This window comes from Ochotona princeps, chromosome 10, assembly GCF_030435755.1.
Source record: "Ochotona princeps isolate mOchPri1 chromosome 10, mOchPri1.hap1, whole genome shotgun sequence".
Taxonomy (NCBI): Eukaryota; Metazoa; Chordata; class Mammalia; order Lagomorpha; family Ochotonidae; genus Ochotona; species Ochotona princeps.
The window spans coordinates 31,299,936-31,321,279 of record NC_080841.1 but is presented as its reverse complement, the minus strand read 5'-3'; the positions used below and the strand labels follow the sequence as shown (position 1 = coordinate 31,321,279).

Genomic DNA, 21,344 nt, shown 5'->3' with positions numbered 1-21,344 from the left:
AAGGTTTTTGTTTGTCTTTTTGTTTGTTTGTTTTGCAGTAAGTGTCTCATAGGTTTGTTGCCAAGAATTAATTCACTTAAAGCACATAGTTAGTGCTTGTTAAGGAGCCATTCTGTTAATTTTACTATGACAGTACATTTAATTTTAGCCAAAAGGTCAGGAAGCAACTGATTTTATTCCTTTATGTCTTTAATGTGTGACTTTTCATGAAATATGGGAAAAACAAAACTATTAACCATAGCTTGGTAACTGAATCCAGAACATATTGAGATAGAAATGTTAAAAAGTAGCAAAAAAAAGTCTACTTTTCATATTTTTTATGGCTTACATAACTGGCAGATTTTCAGCACACAGAAGAATGTAAAGGTTATTGAAAATAGGACTTTTTATAATTGAATGGATTTCACAAGTCCTCATTTATTTCACATCTATGTAGTACAAATCCCTAAACTACAAGGTAATAGGGGTTTAGACACAATAATCACAAACAAAATAATTACAAAATAAAGAGCCTGCAAATTCCTAATGAAGAGAGCCATTATCTCCAGTTTGCATAACCAGAGATCATACATCAATCCTGTTCCAGGCATCTGATGGTAAGGTTTTCAACTGTGACGGGGTAGAGAGAAGGGGAAGAGAGGATACAGATGGGGGATGAGACAGAGACTGGGCTGGTATTGCAGCTCAGCTGGTTAAGACATAATCTGCAATGCTGGCCCACATCAAAATGTCCATTTGAGTGCTGGCTGTTCCACTTCCAATCCAGCTCCTTGCTAATGTGCTTGGGGATGGTTGCAGAGTTGGCCCAAATCTCTGGACCCCTATCACTCATGGGGGAGATCCAGATGGAGTTCCGGGCTCTACTGCTTGGGAAATGAATCAGTGGTTAGAAGATTTCCTTTCTTTCTAATTCTGCCTTTTAAATAAAGAAACAAATCAAAGAAAAATTTAAACATTGTCCAGACCACAATAAGAAACTTGGTTGGCTTTATGAAAAATGTATGAGAGTTGTGAAAAACGTCATCCGTCTTCAACCTGTTCCATGAGTTTCTCCCTGCTCCTTGCATCCACAGGAACCCTGAGGACACCACCGAGCTCCTCGTGTTAACAGGAATCACAGATATTCAGCTTTCTCAAACAGCTATGGTTTACATTCTCTCCTTAGGCAGATAGAAGACAGTGACCAGGATTATCTTCCTCCTTGTTCTCATTCACCACTCCCAAATCATTACAACTTGCCCTGTTTTAAAGATAAGCTCCAACTCCTCTGAAGTTCACGTCTTTCTGTTGCACTGTACTCTACCACTTTTTTTTTTCTTTTTTTGAAGATTTATTCACTTTATTACAGTCAGATATACAGAGGAGAGACAGAGAGGAAGATCTTCCGTCCAATGTTTCACTCCCCAAGTGAGCTGCAACGGCCGGTATGCTCCGATCCGAAGCCAGGAACCAGGAACCTCTTCCAGGTCTCCCCCGCAGGTGCAGGGTCCCAATGCATTGGGCCGCCCACGACTGCTTTCCCAGGCCACAAGCAGGGAGCTGGATGGGAAGTGGAGCTGCCGGGATTAGAACCGGCACCCATATGGGATCCCAGGGCGTTCAAGGCGAGGACTTTAGCCGCTAGGCCACACCGCCGGGCCCTACTCTTCCACTTTCATCAGGAGCATTGATCCACTGGAACATAACTTTCTTATCACCCATTACCCTTTCATTCCTGTTTACCCTGTTTGTTATCCAGGGTAGATTATGCTGTCTTTCCACACACTATTGCCAATTTGCTAAGCTCTCTCCCTTCGGTCTACATGGCAAAACATCAACCTTGTACGAACTCAAACCTATGAGCTTTTTAAAGCTGCACATCCTGGTGCTGTGAGACAAAGCTCCACAAGTAGATGGGCTGGTAGTTTTCCATTTTAATTAAGCACTAATAGACCCTGGACACATAAGAAAAATGCTATTGTCTTATTAACTTAGTCTCCCAACACTCTTCAATGACTTCAGATTGTCACACTCCAAAAATCTTTAAACCTTTACCTTCCAGTCTCTCTCTTTCAACAGATCTCAACGCCCAATTCCCTGGGAACAGAGAATTCCTGTAACTTGCCACTGCCAAACACACCAACGGCTCATGTTTGTTTTATTCCTCCTGATTTAATAAAGAGGGAAGGATTGTTTTTCCTCTTACCCAAGATCAGTCCTTGACACATCATTTTGCTCAGATCCCATTTCTCCATGCATGCACCATTAAACTGTTCTTTTGCACATCCAAGCAGTCCCTAACTTAAATAAAATATATTGTTTGGCCACACTCTCTCCTGTTAATCCACACTTGTCCTTTGCAATGGTTGAACTTCACAACAACTGCATACTCTTCTATTTCCTCCTCCCTTTCTTAATCCAGAAATCCCTCCAAAACATAGCACACAAGTAAGGCCAATGGGCAGTTTTCAGTCATGGTTTTACTGAAGTTGTTGGTATTATCTGGTCAACAGACTACTCCTTTCTTACATTTTTAAAAATTAAGTAATCCACTAAAATATACACATTTGTGGGATACATATGACCTCAAACCCTGATCATTTCTCTATAGTGAAACCATTTAAGATCCCTTCTTCTAGCATTGTAAAAAACACACAGTTCATTACTGCTGTCTGCAGTCGGTCTAGCATGCAGTAGAAACTCGAGCTGCTTGTTCCTGTCCACTGGTTAACGTTTCTTCATCCTTCCCTCTCCCTACCACTCTCCCCAGTCTCTGATAACCACTATGCTACCCTCGACTGCTGTCAGGCCAACTTCTCTAGACCAGCCTGCATCTGTCTATGCCTGGTTTACCTCACTGAGTCTAATGGCTCCCCCCACCCCCACTTCTGATATAACCTTCTCCTTTGTGATAAACAAAAACGAAGGCGCAGTACAGACAAAAGACACCGGGGTCTTGAGAAAATGCTGCCCCCACCTTTGAGCTCTTCCTCACCAATTCAAAAATGCACATTAGATGACATTCTCAAAGCAGGGATGTCAATCATTGACTGCTATAAAAATAGAAATGTCAAATATTCTTGGTGGCAATGATGTCCCTATTGCTATTTTTGTTTTTATTATTGTCAGTATTTCGATTCTAATCAGTATTCAGATTGCAAAAAAAGTCCTTGAAGACCCTTTTAACTGCTATGATGAATGAAAATTAATAAAATATCAAACCTTATATTTTGAAGGTAAACTAACTTTTCTATATATTTTACTTAATTTCTTGTTTTGAGGCTATTTTTAAAAACCCTTTCATCTTCATAAGATAAGTCATTAAGCTACATGCCTGGGTAGTAATCTTGATCAGTTTCTTCTGTTTTCCCTGACTGGAGTAGTCCAGTGAATTTTCTCACTGCATCATAGGTTAAGGTCTCCTGTTCTTCTGTTTCATATAGTTCAGTCTCTGTTGCTGTGATTTCTTCAAATTGTTCATATGCTACACATCTAGTAGGACAAAGAAAATATTCTGAGAAATAAATGCATCATCATTCCAACAAGATAACAAATTGCTTACACAGTATTTGGAATTTCACTTTTGTAATTGCAATGGCTTTTTATGGTAAACACTCTACAAGTTAAAGATTGAATATTTATTTTGTACTTTATAAGACACTGTAATATCTGTCCTTTTGAGTGATTTTTGAGCATGCATTTTGAAAATAAGAGCCAAAGTATTTACATTGGAAGTCAAATAGTTAAGTACTCAATAGAGATAAGTGGTTTTAGCAGTAAGAACATGAATGCTATAAATTATTAATAAAAATGCAAAGCAAGAAGGGATATAAAAATCTTGATTTCATGTTAGATAAAAATATTATCCATTTATATTAGTGGCAGAAACAACTCAGGACAATCTTCTGAAATTTTTATATTTATTAACTTCCTTTATGACAATAAAGTGAAAAACTCAACTTATTTACAGTAAAATCTTCCCACAGCATATCAGACAATTGTCTACTCTGTAAATGTTGGAAAAAACATTTTGTAACAAATCCCAAATCACTGTCTACAATCTATTGATGCAGGAGGTCATATTTTAACGCAGCAAAGGAAATTCAGACTTCTGCAACTCCTTTTACGTGTGTATGGGTTTTCGTTTTTTTTTTTTTTGGAGAGGGAGTGCCTATTGGTGTATTAAACAACAATAATCATATAACTAAGAAGGCACTACTTTTTTGTCTCTAAGAAGGGACAAATAAGGCATAAGTTCTTATTCATAAATAGTTCATCAGGTATCACTAAATCTGTTCTCTTTGAACATTTTTGAGACCCCACTGGTTTATAAGCATCTTGTAAAGTTTCCCCTTCATTGAAACTCTAACCTACACACACACACAGCATCTGTGCCCAAACATTGCTTCCTATTCCTCAAAGAATCCTCAGAATGTCACCTGGGACACTGTTCTTTCCCATAGTTTCAGTCTTGGAACCTTGTGGCCTGGGAGACTAGAGGAATGAGGGGGGAAGATGGCGCCCAGGGGCAGACGTGAGCACCCACTTCTGTAATCAACCACTCACTCATTTCCGCCCTTGGCCCACACAGGGTGCCGAGGTGCTGACAGCCCACCAGCCTCTGGCTGATTCGGCTGCTCCTGTGGCTTTTTGTCTTGTGTTGGTGACAGCATAGATGCTGATGCCCCAAGAAGCATGTGGGAAAGAACAAAACACACAGCTGTGCCCAGACTTCTTCCATCTGCTTGGTGCTGCCACTTTCTACGAAGTCCACATCTGGTATAAACCTCCCTCTGCGTGGGGTTTCTCAGTTGTCTGTTAATTTCTCACACCCATCAACTCCCTCTCGCTTTTTTTGGGTGGGGGGCGGTGCATGTCCAAGCTTAGTCTCCAGGGAAGACCCAACTACCAATGTTGATTTGCTTACTTTGCTAGTCCCTAAGAAACTAAGGTTTTTGCTGACCAGAGCCTCTCACTATCCTCCACAAAACACGCTAAGTTTTACACCATGATGGCTTACCACTAGCTGCAAAAATCATATTATGGGGGCAGGGGGAATTTCATTTAACTATATCTTATGTTTACCTTGGTTTTGCGGTGCTTTCTTCTTCATATTCTCCTTGAGTTAAAGTAGTAAAATCAATGGGTATAAATGTGGCCATTTTTTTAATCTGGAAGAAGCAACAGGATATGAAAATTCACATTTCTTTTTTTTAAATTTTATTTTATTACATTGAAAATTCACATTATTTCTATAACCTAAGAGATAATTTTGACAGTTTTGTTACTGATTTCTATTTTTGTTGCAATTTAGTCTGAATTGATACATGATATGACTCCTATTTTTAAAATTTAAGACTTATGACCTGTCCCATAATCTATCCTCAAAAATGTAATATATGCTTAGAATGTGTGCTGGAGAGGCCTGTCACTCCAATTGCACCTGGGAGTGATTTAACTCTGGTTTTGTTGTGTTGATTTTCTGTCTAAATGATCTGTCCATTCCTGAAAATGGAATATTTTGTCACCTGCTATTATTTTATTGGAATCCATCTCTATATTCAGGTATATCAATATTTGTTTTATATTTTTGGGTGCTATGATACTGGGTGCATAGAGACTAGCATGATTGCTATTTCCACTTCCTGAACTGAACCCTTTCTTTATTATATAATGCCTTGTTTGTCTCTTTTCACTGTTTAGAGAAATCCTATTTATCTGATACAAATACGGCTACTTTAGTTTTATTCTGGGTTTCATTTGTATGGATGATCTCATTCTATCTCTTCATGATCAGTCTATTTGTGTTCTTAGAGACGAAATGAGTTTCATGTAAGCATTATACAACTGAGTTCTTTTTTTAAGAAAAAAAATCCATTAATCACTACATGTCTGATCATTGGAGAATTTAACAAATTTGCATTCAAGGTCATTATTGATAGGTAACATCTTACTATAGCAATTTTCAAATTTTATCATAGTTCTTTCTTCCTTTTCTTCCCTTCTAATTTTTTGTGATTAAGTGATTTTCTCTAGCAATGTGTTTTGATTCATTATCATTATTTTGCTAAGTGTACTATAGAGTTTTAGTTTGTTGTTACAAGATATTTTGAAATGATAGCAATTTGGTAATAATAATAAAGATAGGAAACAAGAAAAATAAGATTAAAAATCTGCATTTATATGCTAAGACTATACTTGATTTTTTTTTTAAATATTCATTTATTCATTAATTACATTGCATTACATGACACAATTTCATAGGTACTGGGATTCCCCCCCCTTCACCCCAAACCCTTCCCCCATCATGAATTCCTTCACCTTGATGCATAACCACAGCTCAAGTTCCGTTGAGATTCCCTAATTAAAAGTTTACACCATACAGAGTCCAGCATCCCACTTGTCCAGTTCAAGTTCAACCGCCTCTTAGGGAGGCCCTCTCAGGTTTGTAGGCAGAGCCAGCAGAGCGTCACCTCGATCAGTTAGAAGCACCAACATATCATCAGCAAACTATACTTGATTTTACATCTTTGGAGTCACCTGTCTCTCAATATAGCATTGAAAATACTAGTGTTCACTGTATATTTTACTTTGTAACATTTCAGTTTATTTATTTGGTAAACAAAGAAACAAACTAGAGCTGGAGCTTGAATCCAGGCACTCCAGGTCAAGATGTCCAACCAGCATCTTAACCACTAGGCCAAACACCTATTCTAGATTCATCTGATTTTCTAAGAGGGAAATTGATGATCAAATTGGACAACCCAGCCACGTTACTTTGCTAAATATCCAAAAAATAAAACCACACCAAAAGTTTAAAAATATAGTGAAAACATTAAACATAACTAGCCTATGGTCTAGAATGTTTAAGTGTATATCCAAAAAAATTAAAAGCAGAAACTTTGGATATTTGTTTTCCAAATTTCAGAGTAATACCATTCACAATAGTCTAAAAGTACAAACAACCAAAATATCTATCGACAGATAAAGAAAATATAAAAAAAATTAAAAGTGGTGTACACATTACCATGTGATACAAACATACAACGGGATATTATTCAGTCTTCAAAATGAAATCCCAATACATGCTACAATGCAGGTGAACATCGAAGGCAAGTTAAGCAGAATAAGCTAGACACATAAAAAAATAAACATTCCACTACAGATTCTGATAATCAGAGAGAATGAAAGACTTAATGGAGCAGATTCTCTGGGGGCAAAAAAAGAACTGAACAAGTTAAAAATCTAAACCGGTAATCACAGTAACAGAAGGGGCAAAAAAAAAAAAAAAAAGCTTTCCCAGCAACAATATGCAGATTATACCAGGTTTTTGACTTTTCACTAATTTGTAATAATTCTTCTCACTCTTTCTCCCATATACCTGGGGCCCTATTTGGGTGCTAGGTTGTGCACCATCAATATCAGTTATCCTGTCCCCAAAGAAGACTGACATCATATGGACCAAAATCTCCTTTAAAACCTGGTAATACTTTTTTTAAGAACAGTGGTTTTTGTGCTTGCATGGTTGTATCTCATATCCAAGAATCACTGAAATTCGCACAAGCATGTCTATTTCTCCTCTCTGATGTTCTTTTCTACTCTGCTCATACCTTCAGCTCATTTGTAAACCTGTTTCTCCAATCTGTAAATAGCTTTTGCTGTGGAAATAAAGCCCTGTTGTCCTTTGTCCTTCTGTCTATTTTGGCTGATATTTCTTGGTGATGAGGATCCAAAGTGACTCCTTGAGTCTTGTTAGAAGGTGCCTGAAATCAAAGCACAGCATCTGCCCTGGTCCTGTGAGCTGAGCTGGTTTTCTGACAGTTCTGGAGAGGCATTGTGACAAGTCTCTCCTAGACCCAGACCTTCCATGCTTGTCTGAGCTCCTGAAGAGCGGCTATCCATGAGGCTCCAGAGACTCCAATCCCCAGACCTACTTAAGCCAAGTCTTCAGCCCACCACGGTTTTAGGGCTAGAAATCTAAGGCTGCAGAGCTCATTGCAAAAAGGCCACTCAAAGGGAAAAATGCTTCTAGGATTGCTTGTGACAGGTAACCTGATTTATACAGAAAGTTCCCAGGACCAGGAAGGCTGCAGCTTTTGTGTTGAAGAACTGTATGTGGTTGGCAATCATGAATGACATTAGTTTAAGCTAACCCAGGATAACTTAAAAAAGAAATCTGCTGGTGACTGGGTGTGTCCTTTTACATCCGTAATTCAGTGCATTTGCACACAAAATTAGAACAGAGGATTCACACCTCACAAAGCAACCCTTAGCTTTCTGTAATGGCCACTTGGAGAGTTCCAAACATAACCATGAAGTGATCACAGCCTCTCTTAAGAAAGCAATGACAGACTGGCAGCCTCATCAGACCCCAAGCCAATCTACCTTGCTCAATCCACTCCTAAGGAAAAGCTGCTTTCTCTTCCTCCCTGTGAGGACCCCAACTCCACTCCCACTCCACTAGGTCGCCCCAGGTTCCTTCCTGCTGCCCCCTCCACTCTCCTCTCATGACCACCTCCACTTACCCTCGCTCTCCAGACACCCCAACTCCTCTGGAACCTCCCCACCCCCACCACACAGTCATCATGTACACACTGCAACCAAGCTCCCTTTCTTGACCTTTCCCGATGGTTGCAGCAGCTCCTTATGAAGTCTCTCCCACTGACAAAAAACTCCCACAGCTCCTATTTAAATCAGGTTAATGGAAACACTGGCATGTTTTTTCCCCTGGAAAAAAACTGAATGCTTAACAGTAGTAAAAGGTTTCCTAAATCCTAAGCAGGACCCTTGAGGGTCCCAAAGACAGCCAAGCCTGCTTATTAGTGCCTACCTATTGGAATTATCGGACCTTCATTGATGAGTTCACATGTTAGCAGGCCACGTCCAAGCACAGGTGTGTCTCCACAACACTGGATGGGATTTACCTGAAGATGATTTTATTCTTGCATTTTAACAGGGCTGGCATTGTGCCCTATGTGCCCTACTGGGTAAAGCTGTTGCTTGTAATGCCAACAGCCCACATGTGCACTCGTTGGAGTCCTGGCTGCTCCACTTCTAATACAGGTCCCTCATGTGCCTGGGAAAAGTAGAAGATGGTCCATATTTTTGAGCCCCTGCCACCCAGATGGGAGACCAGATGATACTCCTGACTCCTGCCTTTGGCCTATTCCAGCCCTGGAGCCCTGGCCATTGCAGCCATATAGGGGATGAAACTGGCATATCTATGTAACTCAAGAAAAAAATTTTTTGAAACATTTTATCCAGATTCTTCTATAAAAGTAGATACTGTGACCAACTAGCTTTTTAGCACATTTCATATAGAGGGTGATTGACTGTATAGCCCTCACTGTCAACCACTCCCAGCCACACCAGCTCTGCAATGCCCAATGCTTCCCAAAATACAGAGTCACTCAGGGGTGAGCCTGTCACGGGGCAGCAGCCCAACTGATGACTTTTCAGAAGTTAAAAACTTTAAAAGGCCCCCACTGGCCTTGGATTAAAAAATATGGGGGCAACTGATCCTAAAAACCCAATAATGAGAAACAGAAACAGCTTCTTTAATAAGGCTCCTGGAATTTAAGAAAGGATACAATGTAACCCAGAGGAAAGGACAAGCTCTACCCTCGCTGACCTAGACCAGGACTGCTCTGGGAAATGAGCAGGCTGTTCTCCCACCCTACTGTGGGAGGAGATGTCCTACTGTGGCAGGAGATGCTTTCCAGGCTTCAGTCAACACGGGTGGTGCCTTAAGTGCTTCAAACCCCAGCACTCCGCCCATTCCTCTACTCCAGAGGAATTTAATTATCCAAATGGCCAGTCAGCCCATGATTATTTACAAATTTCAGCCAATAAAAACACCAAATGGGACCTCTTACAGAAAAATACAGCTTTCTTATGGTTCCCTTGGCCTCTATCTGCCAGGCAGGAGCTTTCCAGAACTGCAAACTCACTGATCTCTCCTAAAAGGGGAAGGAATCTCTTCACCTGCCCACCATGAACCAAAAGAACACACATCTTGCCAGAGTCCTGTTTGTTCGGCTCTTACTGACAACTCCACTCTATAAAATCTACCCAACTTTCACTGGGCCAAAATCTTGACCCAATTGCTCCCAGGGCATATTATAAATGAAGAGACAAATCAGGGATTTCTTGATTATCAGGATACTGCAGAAACTGAACTCACAAATATTTTCTGATGCACTAAGCTTTAACTAAATTGATTAAAGGAATATAACCGAACCTATAAGCCAGCAGTCAGAAGACAGACGTATGAAAAGTCCAAGACCTTGTTAACCGCTGCCCCCATTTTGGAAAACCCCAATTATGGCCTCCTCTCCTGATTTTTCCTCTCACGAGAGGGAAGGAAATGCTTTGGGACAGATGAGAGACCTGCGGTCTACCACAGTCAGTCACTCATTCCATTGGCTCAGTGTCCCTGTGCTGAAGTGTAAGACCAGCTGAGTCAGTTCACCTATCAGTAACCACAGAAGCCAAGCCACCTCATTTTGTGTCCCTTTCTAGAAACGCTACTGAACTCCCATCATACTCAACACTGGTCAGCTTGTAGATTGGACACTCCCTATCATCTATTCAATCTTGAGTATACTTGTGCATCACAACCTGGGAAACTCCTCATGACTGTTGCACTGATTCTCATCATGGTTAGACTTAAAGGAAACTCCCCGACCAAGGCAGATAATTGGTATACTGACGGCTCCCTTCTTAAAGGACCCAGGAGATGCTACCAGGTAAGACATTCTGTGGTCTCTGACTCCCAACATCCATTTGGCCCAATCAGCTGAGCTCATTGCATTCACTCAGGCCTGCCTTCTAGCCAGAGAGACACCATTAACATGCTGATTTGACAGCAGATTCACCTTTAGGGTGGCCCACAACACCAGGATGGCATGCAAACAAACAGGCTTTCTAATTGTGAAAACAAAAGTGCTCCAGCACCATCAGATACCATTTTATTTAAAGTTGCATCAGCCACTGAAATTCAGGACCATTCTTCTGATAAAATGGAGGATTGTCAAAAGCAATGGGTTAACCAACTCAGATGTTAAAACTGAAACCATTCAACCTCCCATGCCCAACAGGACTGCTCAGATGTCTACCGCCCCATTGGGTAAGACAAAATTACTTAAACCAAAAGAATGGATGTCCAGTTCCTCCTAAATTCCTCCTGAAGAAACCTTACTCTTATACATACTCTCATACAATGGTCCCAATAAGTGCTCCAATGGAAATGAAAATGCCACTGGAGTTCTCTCCATCCATGCCCACAGCCACTTGTCAGCTCTGCACCACATGCTCCTAACAGAAAGTGGTAAAATCACAGTCCTCCCCCAGTAACTTTGCCCTTCCTGGGCCCCTTTTGAAGAATGCCAGAGGAATTCTATTTAGCTACTCAAACTGCAGGTATTTCAATATATGTTAGTCACAATAGCTGTGTATTCCCACTCAGCCAAAGTTTTCCCTGGTAGGCATACCACAATTATGGTAGCCATGATTCTTTGTGGGAAAAAGCATCCATTCATTTCCTGCTGAATTACAGTAATCCAGGAACTCATTTTGCAGGTCAGATTATGAGACAAGTCTGTGGAATGTTCCTGTATTGGTGCACTCTCATAGTACTTGTTATCTATAATCATATGCGTTTGGTAGAATGTACAGACAGTATTATTAAAATCCAGCTGACTCCTGTGATACTGGCCTGATCACGCACCCATTCACTTGTTTTCCTAAAGCTGAGATCTCTTCTGAGGTAGTAACTGGGTAAAAGTTGCTGAGCCACAAACAGCATTCCAAGGTGAAATGCTCATGTGTTTGCTTAAGGCCAATGATAAAACTATGGCTGCCCAATTAGGAGGAGAGGAACTCTGTTGTCATAATTTATAGCCTCTCCATTGGGAAAGAGATATCTTCAAGATTCCTGCTGTCTCACTTGAAGATTTCCTACCTGGTGTTTCCTACTAATCCTTGTGCAGCTAGGTGACAAGGAATGGATTCCTGGATTCACTTCTCACACCCAAACAAAGCATCCTGTCCTGAGGTAACAACACATGTTGCCCCATAAGAGTCAGTCGCACACTCAACCTATCTTGCCCACCAAACTTAATGATGGACATGCACTGAAAGATGAGAGAAGATGAAGTTGGTGATCTGCTTGATTATCCAAGATGGATTAGGCTAGTATGGACTGACTACAACACAGAAACTGTTATTCTATTTTTATTATTACCTCTGATTCTTCTGGCCATACTCAACATCTACAGTGGCTATTTCAGAAATATTCATTATCCTAGTCACACAACCTGCAAGGCAACTTCCTGGTATGTAGATGATCTGTTTTGATTGTTTTAGTGTTTTTTTAAAAGATTTATTTATTTTTGTTACAAAGTCAGATATACAGAGAGGAGAAGAGACAGAGAGGAAGATCTTCTGTCCGATGTTTCACTCCCCAAGTGAGTGCAACAGCCGGTGCTGCACCAATCCGAAGCCGGGAACCAGGAACCTCTTCCGGGTCTCCCACGCAGGTGCAGGGTCCCAAAGCTTTGGGCTGTCCTTGACTGCTTTCCCAGGCCACAAGCAAGGAGCTAGATGGGAAGTGGAGGTGCCGGGAACAGAACCGGTGCCCAAATGGGATCCCGGGGTGTTCAAGGCGAGGACTTCAGCCGCTAGGCCACACCACTGGGCCCGTGACCCAGAATCTCTATTCCAGAGGCTGTCAATGCTTTACTTCTTATCTACCACATCCTCCATCTTGATGAAAACCTCAAAGCATGACTGACAGCCCCCAAGAATTTTCTGGGACCTACTATTTCTCCCTTGGCTCAACTTCCTTAATAGCTAACATGGCTTTTCTAATATTTTCCATTAAAACTTTAAGCTTCCCAGGCCTGGCAGCGTGGACGGCCCAATGCATTGGGACCCTGCACCCGCGTGGGAGACCTGGAAGAGGTTCCTGGTTCCCGGCTTTGGACTGGCACGCATCGGCCCGTTGCGGCTCACTTGGGGAGTGAATCATCAGACGGAGGATCTTCCTGTCTCTCCTCCTCTGTGTATATCTGGCTGTAATAAAAATGAATAAATCTTTAAAAAAAAAACTTTAAGCTTCTCAGGAACAAATTCTCTCAAGCTTGGAAGGATAAGGCTTTAATCAAACTGTCCCAAAGCATAGTTACTGGGGAACATATGACTGGTGGCTAAATATGTCACATGATCCCATAGTAGATGCAAGATCAATAAATTCCACTTGTGATTCCTGTCACTCTGATTCAGTCCTTGATGTCACAGCTGTCCTGGATTTGCCCCATCTGAGAGCACTATTCAAGTTAAAATTCTATAAACATCCAATATGTCATATCTAATATTACCTTCTCATTATCCTAGAATTGATCCATATCCAAGAACTCAACAGTCTATTTGGCACTGGGGTAACTGATATAAATAGAAACTTAATGAATCCAAACCACATCAATGCCTTTGCTGCATAACTTACCACATAAAAAAGCTTAAACCAAACACAAACCCATCCATGGCTAACACCTGTGCCTTCCAACTTGCCTTGTAGCATATCTCTCAATAAAAATAGCCTTGCAGGAATTAAATGCACACCTTAGAGATGGGCTCACATATTGGTACACAGTCGATAGAGGCATCATGTCCACAAGGCCAATACACATAGCTCCTTTGTCCACTCAAAGAACAGATAACTTACAGAAAAGCCATCATTTTAAAGGGGAAATAATGACTGGATTTGCTGACAGCGTTGGACTGATTATTCTGAGTATTATCACAGCTGGTGCATGAAAAAGTCTATAAAAAAGAGGCATGATTCAAAGTCTGGTCTGTCAATTACTACTGGATTCTGGGGATGATGCTAAATTGCACATCAACTTTAAAAATTTCCCTAAATTCTTTAATTTGTGTGGATTTAAATAACTAGGTGGCTTTTGATTGCTGACAAGAAGGAGTAATTTGTGCAATTTCATATCACTTATTGAACTTTTGTAAATACTCTGCAGAAATTGATATCAGGTTACACAGAATCACCCCAGATACCAAACTGTTATAAGAAATTAGGCAAGAGGATCCTTTACATGATTTGTTTAGCTGAGTACCCCAGGGCTGAGCACTGCTTCCTGCTCAGGACTGCAAATTGTTTTCATAATCCTTGCAGGTATTCTAGTCATCTTTGTTCATATTTCTAAGTATTTTCAACAGATCCCACTAAGATCATTCTGATTTAACATCTTAAGACTCAATTCATTCCAGCTTAGCCCCAGTCCTGCTCTATCACAAGATGCCAGAGTTCCACCTTCACATCTCATTTGTCTTCATCAACCGGAGACCACTGTTGTTCAGATTTGTAGTTATTTCTCAAGATCTGTGCAGGAATCCCACTGAGGGACTGAATGAGCACAAAGCAAGGGGGCATGCCAAGCAGGCAACACAGGAGGATGGACAGATCCATAACTTCTTACTCCTGTGGTCCACACTGGCCAAGAAGGTTATCTGAACAGATTCTGACTAAAAGAGGGAAGGAGATTTTACAGAAAGTAAAGAGATTTTACAGAAAGTATTCATCAGAAAAAAGAAAAATGAAAACTAATTGAGTTGTTATAGACAATCACAGCAATGAAAGAGAGAAGGAAATTACGAAGAACATTTCCAGGAGTGACTGTGGTGCTCTGGGAAAGCCACTACTTGGGATGCCAACTTGCAATAAATTTCTTCTTGCTTTTCTCCTCCCACATTTCCTGGGCCCTGACTAAGCAAAAACATACAACTAGTATCTAGTAAAAAAAAAGAGACTCTGAACCAATTTATTAAGGATATGCACTAGCAACTACCCTGTCTCCCAAAAGCCCATGTGTTAAAGTTTTGGTCCCCAATGTCTCAAGTTACTGGTATAAAGCATAGGAAAAATTTAATTACAATATGTTAAAGTGGGATCTCTAGGAAGTAATTAGATAGAATTGGGTCATTAAAGTCAGACGCCCATGGTTAAAGCACGGTGGCCTGTAATACATCACGAAGACACAGACTCCTGTTCCTTCCTGCCATGCGATGGTCTGCACCATGCAAGACAGACGGTGCCAGCAGGAAAAACATCTCCAGAAGCCTAGCCAGTGGGGCCCACCTTTCCTCACAGTTCGTCCCAGGTGTTTCATTATCCTAAAGATGAGCTGATACAGTAAACCAAGTATTCAACAAAGAAGCTGGAAGAGGAATATGCTCATCGGAAACACAGTACAACAGAAAAAATTTTTAAATAGTCAATATTAATGAAACCTAAAGTTGATAAAGCAAAGGAAACAGTACTTGGCTCTTCCTTCCCTGCCCCCCAACTCCTTAACAAAAAAAATAAAAAATATTAGGCCAAAAAAGTTTCACAAGTAAGCTCAGTCAAATGTGCTATTAACAGAAAATCCTTATATAAATTCTTGGGGAAATATGGAAGGAAAGTTACTGGATTCATTCTCTGCACCCATCCCTGTAACCTCCCCCCAATGATGTTCCAATTTTTTACCAAAAGCAAAATTTAGAAAGTTTAACCTAGTTTAATGATTTTCTCCAACATCTTTGCATTTCCTCCCTCCAGTTTTCCAAAACAAGAAATAAATTTAATTCTTGTAACTAATACCCCTTCACAAACGACACAAAGAAGCCAAAAATTAGACAAAATAGAAACGCAAAAATCATGAAATAGCAAATCAAATTCAACAATGTGCGTATACGTATGTGTGTATTTTATTTTAGGCCTGTGTGACAGTAAACAGGAGTACATCACACACATATACACGTGACTCAAGAATAATGCCTAACAAGCTTATTAATTTAATATACTTAGAACATTAAGTATATGCATATAATCTCACATAATCATCTATAGATATGTTGTATCAACCTATGTAAGCATATAGTACGCAACAAATGACAGCAGAGTTTTTCAAGGCACTCATTACTTAAGACGGAAAATAAATTGAGTAACCAAAGCACCTAAGGAAACACTGAGCAGAACGGAAACCTGAAGGCAGGTCTGGCAGGTCCTATCCAGCCCACTGCAGGTGCAGCTGCGGAGGGCCTCTGCGTAGCGGAGGCCTTGGGGGCGCTCCCATCGAGGCTGGGGGCTGCCCAAGGCCTTCCCTGTGGGTCCAGCCCTCCAGGCCCACGCAGGCTGCTTCCTGGCCGAGGTCATCTGGCAGGAAGACGCTTCCCTTACCCGCAGCACTGAGGCTGGCCGGCCCCTCCTGAAAGCAGCTAAAGTCCTGTCTGTACACAGCTCAGGGTACCAAAGCAGGACGAGTTAGACACGGCCCTGGGACTGCGCCGTGCCAGGCTGGGCCGTGACCTCTTGGCCGCTAAACTTCTGCCCAAGCTGGGCCCGTGCCTCACAGTCTCGTGCGGCTCGTGCGGCTCCTGCGGCCGCAGCCGGGAAGGCCTGAGCAGTGAATTCTGGGGGTTGGGCAAAGCCAATCAGATACATTGCTTAAGATCCCAGGCCCTCGAGTGGAACCAGCCACGATGTGTACACCCACCCGAGTGTGGCCTAAACTGGAGAGAAGCCAGAAGCTTGGTACAAACAGTCGGCTCTGGGACCTTGGGGGGGTGGAGACGACTTACATTTAAGATTTTCACAGCCTGTGTCCATGAACTATCATTTAAGAACTTCGGTCATTAATAGAGAAATTGTATATACATGCATCAAAACAGGTCTAGAGGCACAGAGACTCTCAGATGAAATATATACAAGGGGGTTCAAATATCTCGTGAAAACGGAATTATAAGATATGGACATTTTCCTTGAACTTTTTGAAGATTCATTTATTTTTAAATATCACAAAAATACAGCGAGTGTCTCACCTTTTGCTCCATTCAACAACTATTACTGAGCCCTTGCCATGTACCAGGCACCATGGTAGGCGACAAAACACAAGGGCTTCTTTCTTCTTATCTCCTGCTGATCATGGTAGATTTGGATCTGACACAGGCTCAACCTCCCATATCTAATATTAATAGATACCTTGCATTTACAAGCATTTGACATAGCACAGTAAAATCAGAGTGCCAGTTTGAGTTGGGAGAAATTATTGGGTGAGAGGGTGCAGAAGTTGGGGGCAAAGAAAAATACCACTTTAAAGGGGAAATAATTTTTGGAATAGTGTTACCTCATGTGCCAATAATCATCTCCATTTGAATAAAATTAGCCCCCAAAGTGAAGGTCACAACTTAAATAGTCAATAAATTCTGAAATAAGATAAACAATGATGACAGAGTATATAGAAGCCAATCCTTATCTCAATGATGAACACTTCTGCTTCAACCAGAAGCCTCCATTTTACTGAGTGAATCAAGGTCTTCAAACCCATGTGGGAGGAGGGAAGACCTCCAGAGGGAGCACAGGCCTCTGGAAATGGGAAGTGGCCAAAGACTCCAGCAATCCAACCACAGAGCCAGATGTTCATATGCACCAGGACCAACACCAGGGCGACCTGCATGCAGACCCCCCTCTTCAAAATCTACTTTCACCCACGTTAGGAGATAAAGACAAGCCCTCATCCATATGGAACCCCACTGTGTGCTGTCTTCAGGTGTAAAAACCAAAGCATGAACCAACAGGGCAGCATACAGAGGTAATGGTGGGGAGGGAGCTGCTTTTAACAAGGAGTTAATGCATCTTTGAGCAGAAACACACTGTAGGACTTTGTTGTCTTCTGCTGTCTTTATTGCTGTTAAGAGTGGAGAGCGCTAGAGACAGCGGCTTTTGGAATATTCTGGAATCAGAAATATTGTCCAGGGCCTGGTGCAATGACTCAAGGGATAAATCCTCACCTTGCATGCGCCAGATCCCATATGAGCACCAGTTCGTGTCTGGCTGCTCCACTTCCTATCCAGCTCCCTGCTTGTAGCCTGGAAAAGCAGTCGAGGATGGCCCAAAGCCTTGGGACCCTGCAACCACTTGGAAGACCTGGAGCAAGTTTCTGGTTTCGATCTGCTCAGCTTCAGCTGTTGTGGCCACTTGGGGAGTGGACCAGCAAAGAACTTTCTGTAAATCTGAATTTCCAATAAAAATATTTTTAAAAAATATTGTACAATGTGGGTAGTGGGGTTGAGGAGGACTTTAATGGACTCGTATCTTCCATACCCAACTAAATTCAAAGAATTCTTTGCTCCTAAAGGAAAACCTACTTAATGCAAAACAGAGTAGCCTTAATCACCAGAGCTTTCTTCACATAATAAAGTATAAGCAACATTTTCTGCTCTTCTTAATATTCAATCCTACAAGATTTCATTAGCTAGAAATATTAGTACCAGTAGCAAAATAGTACTGGTCAATAATACTAATTGATTTGAATGTAACAGGAACATTTTTCAGATTGCTCAAAACAGTTAAAGCCTAAGGACTAAAATGCTGTATGATTGTTTTTAAATTCAGTTATAAATGAACTTGTTGTGAAGGACTATACTATTGTAACAATATAGGGAAAATCAATCAGGGGTGGGAATTTTGGGAGGGTATCTCAGACTCTACATAATTGTACCATAAAATTCAAAATTAAAAAAGATACACACAAAAAATAAGAATTCAGTTATAAATTAAAGCATATTTTATATGATTATACCATGACATCTATATTTCAACTGCACTCAATTTTCAACTTATCCCATAAAATGTATAATATTTTCTATTATTAACAAAAACGTCCTAGATGCTAAAGCAAATAGATTAGTTTTAGTTTCATGCATTTTTTTTCTTTCATTAAAAGCACTTGAAGGCACAGTTACTGTAGCCCATTAGGTTAAGCCACACTTGGATGCCCATCTCTCACACTGGAACGCCTAGGCTGGAGTCCCAGGTTCTCCACTTTGCATTTAACCTAGGTGACAGGAGACAATGAATCAAGTGCTTGGGTCCCTGTCACCTACATGGGGCATCCTGAAGGGGTCCTGGCTGTGAGTGCGTTTGGGGAGTGGATCTGCAGATGAAAGATCCCTCTGCCCTTCATTCTTCCCATCTCTCCCTCCCCATCATTTAGTAAAAACAAAAGAAAATAAGTTATTTGAAAAGCCTGTGGATGAATATGACATCTAATGGAGTTATTTCTGAGATAGTCACTATGATTCTTACTTTAATGCAAAAAACCTGTTCAACATACCCCATACACATTTACCAAATACCAACGTCTTAGACATCTTCCTTCATATAGACTTCATTTCAACTACATGCTGCATTGCATTATGAGAAATGGTAAATATATTCACATTTGTATAATTTACAAAATCCAGTTTCATCTACATGATTTAACCTTGACCTAGCTTCAGTAGTCATTTTCTAGAACACATTCATAGTTTCTTTGCCAGTGAATTTTCTAATACTTTATGCAATGTGCTGAATGAATCTATTTGAAGAACAAAGTCAGATTATATGAATCCTAAGTCAGACTAATTTGATTCACTGATTTGACAATGCTGGTTGTATACCTAATATTTTCCAAAAAATCAAATGAACTAAAATCACAGATTCATGGTTTTCACAAAGAAAGTACTCAAGGCATGAGAATATCTAAACTCTTTAAAATTGTACTGGCAATGGTATATTACATTTTTAAGTCTGTCTACTTCCTGAATTGCTCTGAGAAGATTAAGTTAAATGAATTATCTAAAGAGACAAATTTGAGAGGAATACCTCTCTCAAATGGAGGTAACTCACATGTGTGATGACCAGGTAGTGAGCCTGCCCTTGTGTCCAGGCAGGGTCTCCTGCCCTGCTCTCGCTTCACCCCTCCCCAAGGAGCTGAGAGTCCAAAGGGACTGCGCCTTCCTCTCCTGCATTGCACCCCGGTGTTGGACACCCTGAAATGCTACTATCAGGGCTTTCCAGATCTGTGGGCTGCTGAGATAGAGGGTAGGTTGGGAGACACAAGGACCCCCAGGTGCGAGAAGCTGAGGATGGGACAGGGAAGCTGAGTTTTTGTCCCTCCTGCTGCATTCCAGTGCAGAACTACAAGGCCTCTTAGAATTTTCCATTTGTTCCTAGCCTGTCGTTTTTTGAATTGATTTTGAATGCACTCCCTGTCCCTTACACACAGAGAAAGAACTCAAAAAGCATGTAGAAAATGGAAATAAAGGTAAATTTCTTTTGGTCCAAAAAGATTCTGAAATCCATGTATGTTTTTCATAATCCACATTTTTCCATGGACTTATTGAAGTGCCATTGGATACAATCTTAACAGGGTCTATTTTATTTAACGAGGTGCTACTTGAGTTACAGTTCACATTATATGTGTATTTGCTATTTTACTTACACATTTTTTTTGTAATCCCCAAATCAAAATTTGGGATGCCCATGTGGTCATTTGCAAATGACATTCTGAAGTGCCCAGTGTGCACATTTTTAGGAGAGGTCCAGCAAAGCGAAACTTCTCCCTCTTCCCGTTTCACCTCTCATTCTGAAAATAACTGATCCCTCTGTAGTAGTGCAGTTAGTGCAAAGTCCATGTTTTAGCTGCTTTCAGTGCTATCTAAAGCGGTTCCCAAGTATGGTGCTGTGGAGTGTTGAGTGCCACACAGCTGCCATGTGCTTGAGGAAGGAAATAGTGCTCACCCTGCCTTTCCCCAGGGCAAGTGCAGAGCCAAAGCTTCCATCTCTCTCTCCTTGTAACACCACCAAGGCCATCACATACGCTCACCATCTTCCAGACCGAGGGAGTTGCTAGAGGTGCCATCTCCTAATATTGCCACATGACTTCACCATGTGAATTTTGAGGGAACACAACTTCCAGTCCCTAACGTGTGGGAAACTATTTCCTACCTTAGCATTGTGCATGTGGTTCCCTTAACTGCAGCTTAGTCTTCACGGGAAAATGGAAATGTCCCTTCCTTAAATGTGTGTTGCCTTTCCAAACAAAATATGATCCCTTTGCAAATCTCATTATACCTCATAACTTCTCTTCATGAGTCTCACAATTTATAATTACATATTTACTGGTTCAGTTAGTTTCATGTCTGTCACCTCTGACAGATTATGCTCCATCCCAGGGCCTGTTTGCCGTATTTACTGAATTCATAGCATGACACCTAACACATAGTAGGTTCTCAAAAAAATTTAAGAAAATAACATTGCTCAATAGAAGTACCGTTTCCTTACAATGATTTCAGGAATTGTGTATCTCTTATGTTTTTCTTCCACTTTTAATCTTCATTTTTTTTAGACTGGAATTCACTTATTTTTTGAGAAGTTCTTATTCTTTATTTCCTCTCCCTGATGGTTTAAGAGTACATCTCAATACTCATGGTTCTGGTTAAATCCCCAGAGATTATGCAGTAAGTTTACTGCAGGTACTTCACACTTGGAT

General features: G+C 40.9%; 1 protein-coding gene across 1 annotated transcript in view; it reads right to left on the bottom strand.

Annotated features, from left to right (window-relative positions):
* Positions 1 to 5,173, bottom strand: part of DNAH14 (dynein axonemal heavy chain 14) — a 230,288-nt gene extending 225,115 nt beyond the window's left edge. Inside the window, exons 1-2 of the mRNA XM_058669242.1 lie at positions 5,065 to 5,173; positions 3,340 to 3,471 (exon numbers count right to left, since the gene is read on the bottom strand). Of these exons, the coding sequence (XP_058525225.1) occupies positions 3,340 to 3,471; positions 5,065 to 5,141 (209 nt within the window). The 5' untranslated portion in view covers positions 5,142 to 5,173. The remainder of the gene's footprint in view (positions 1 to 3,339; positions 3,472 to 5,064) is intronic.
* Between the last annotated feature and the right edge of the window lie 16,171 nt (positions 5,174 to 21,344).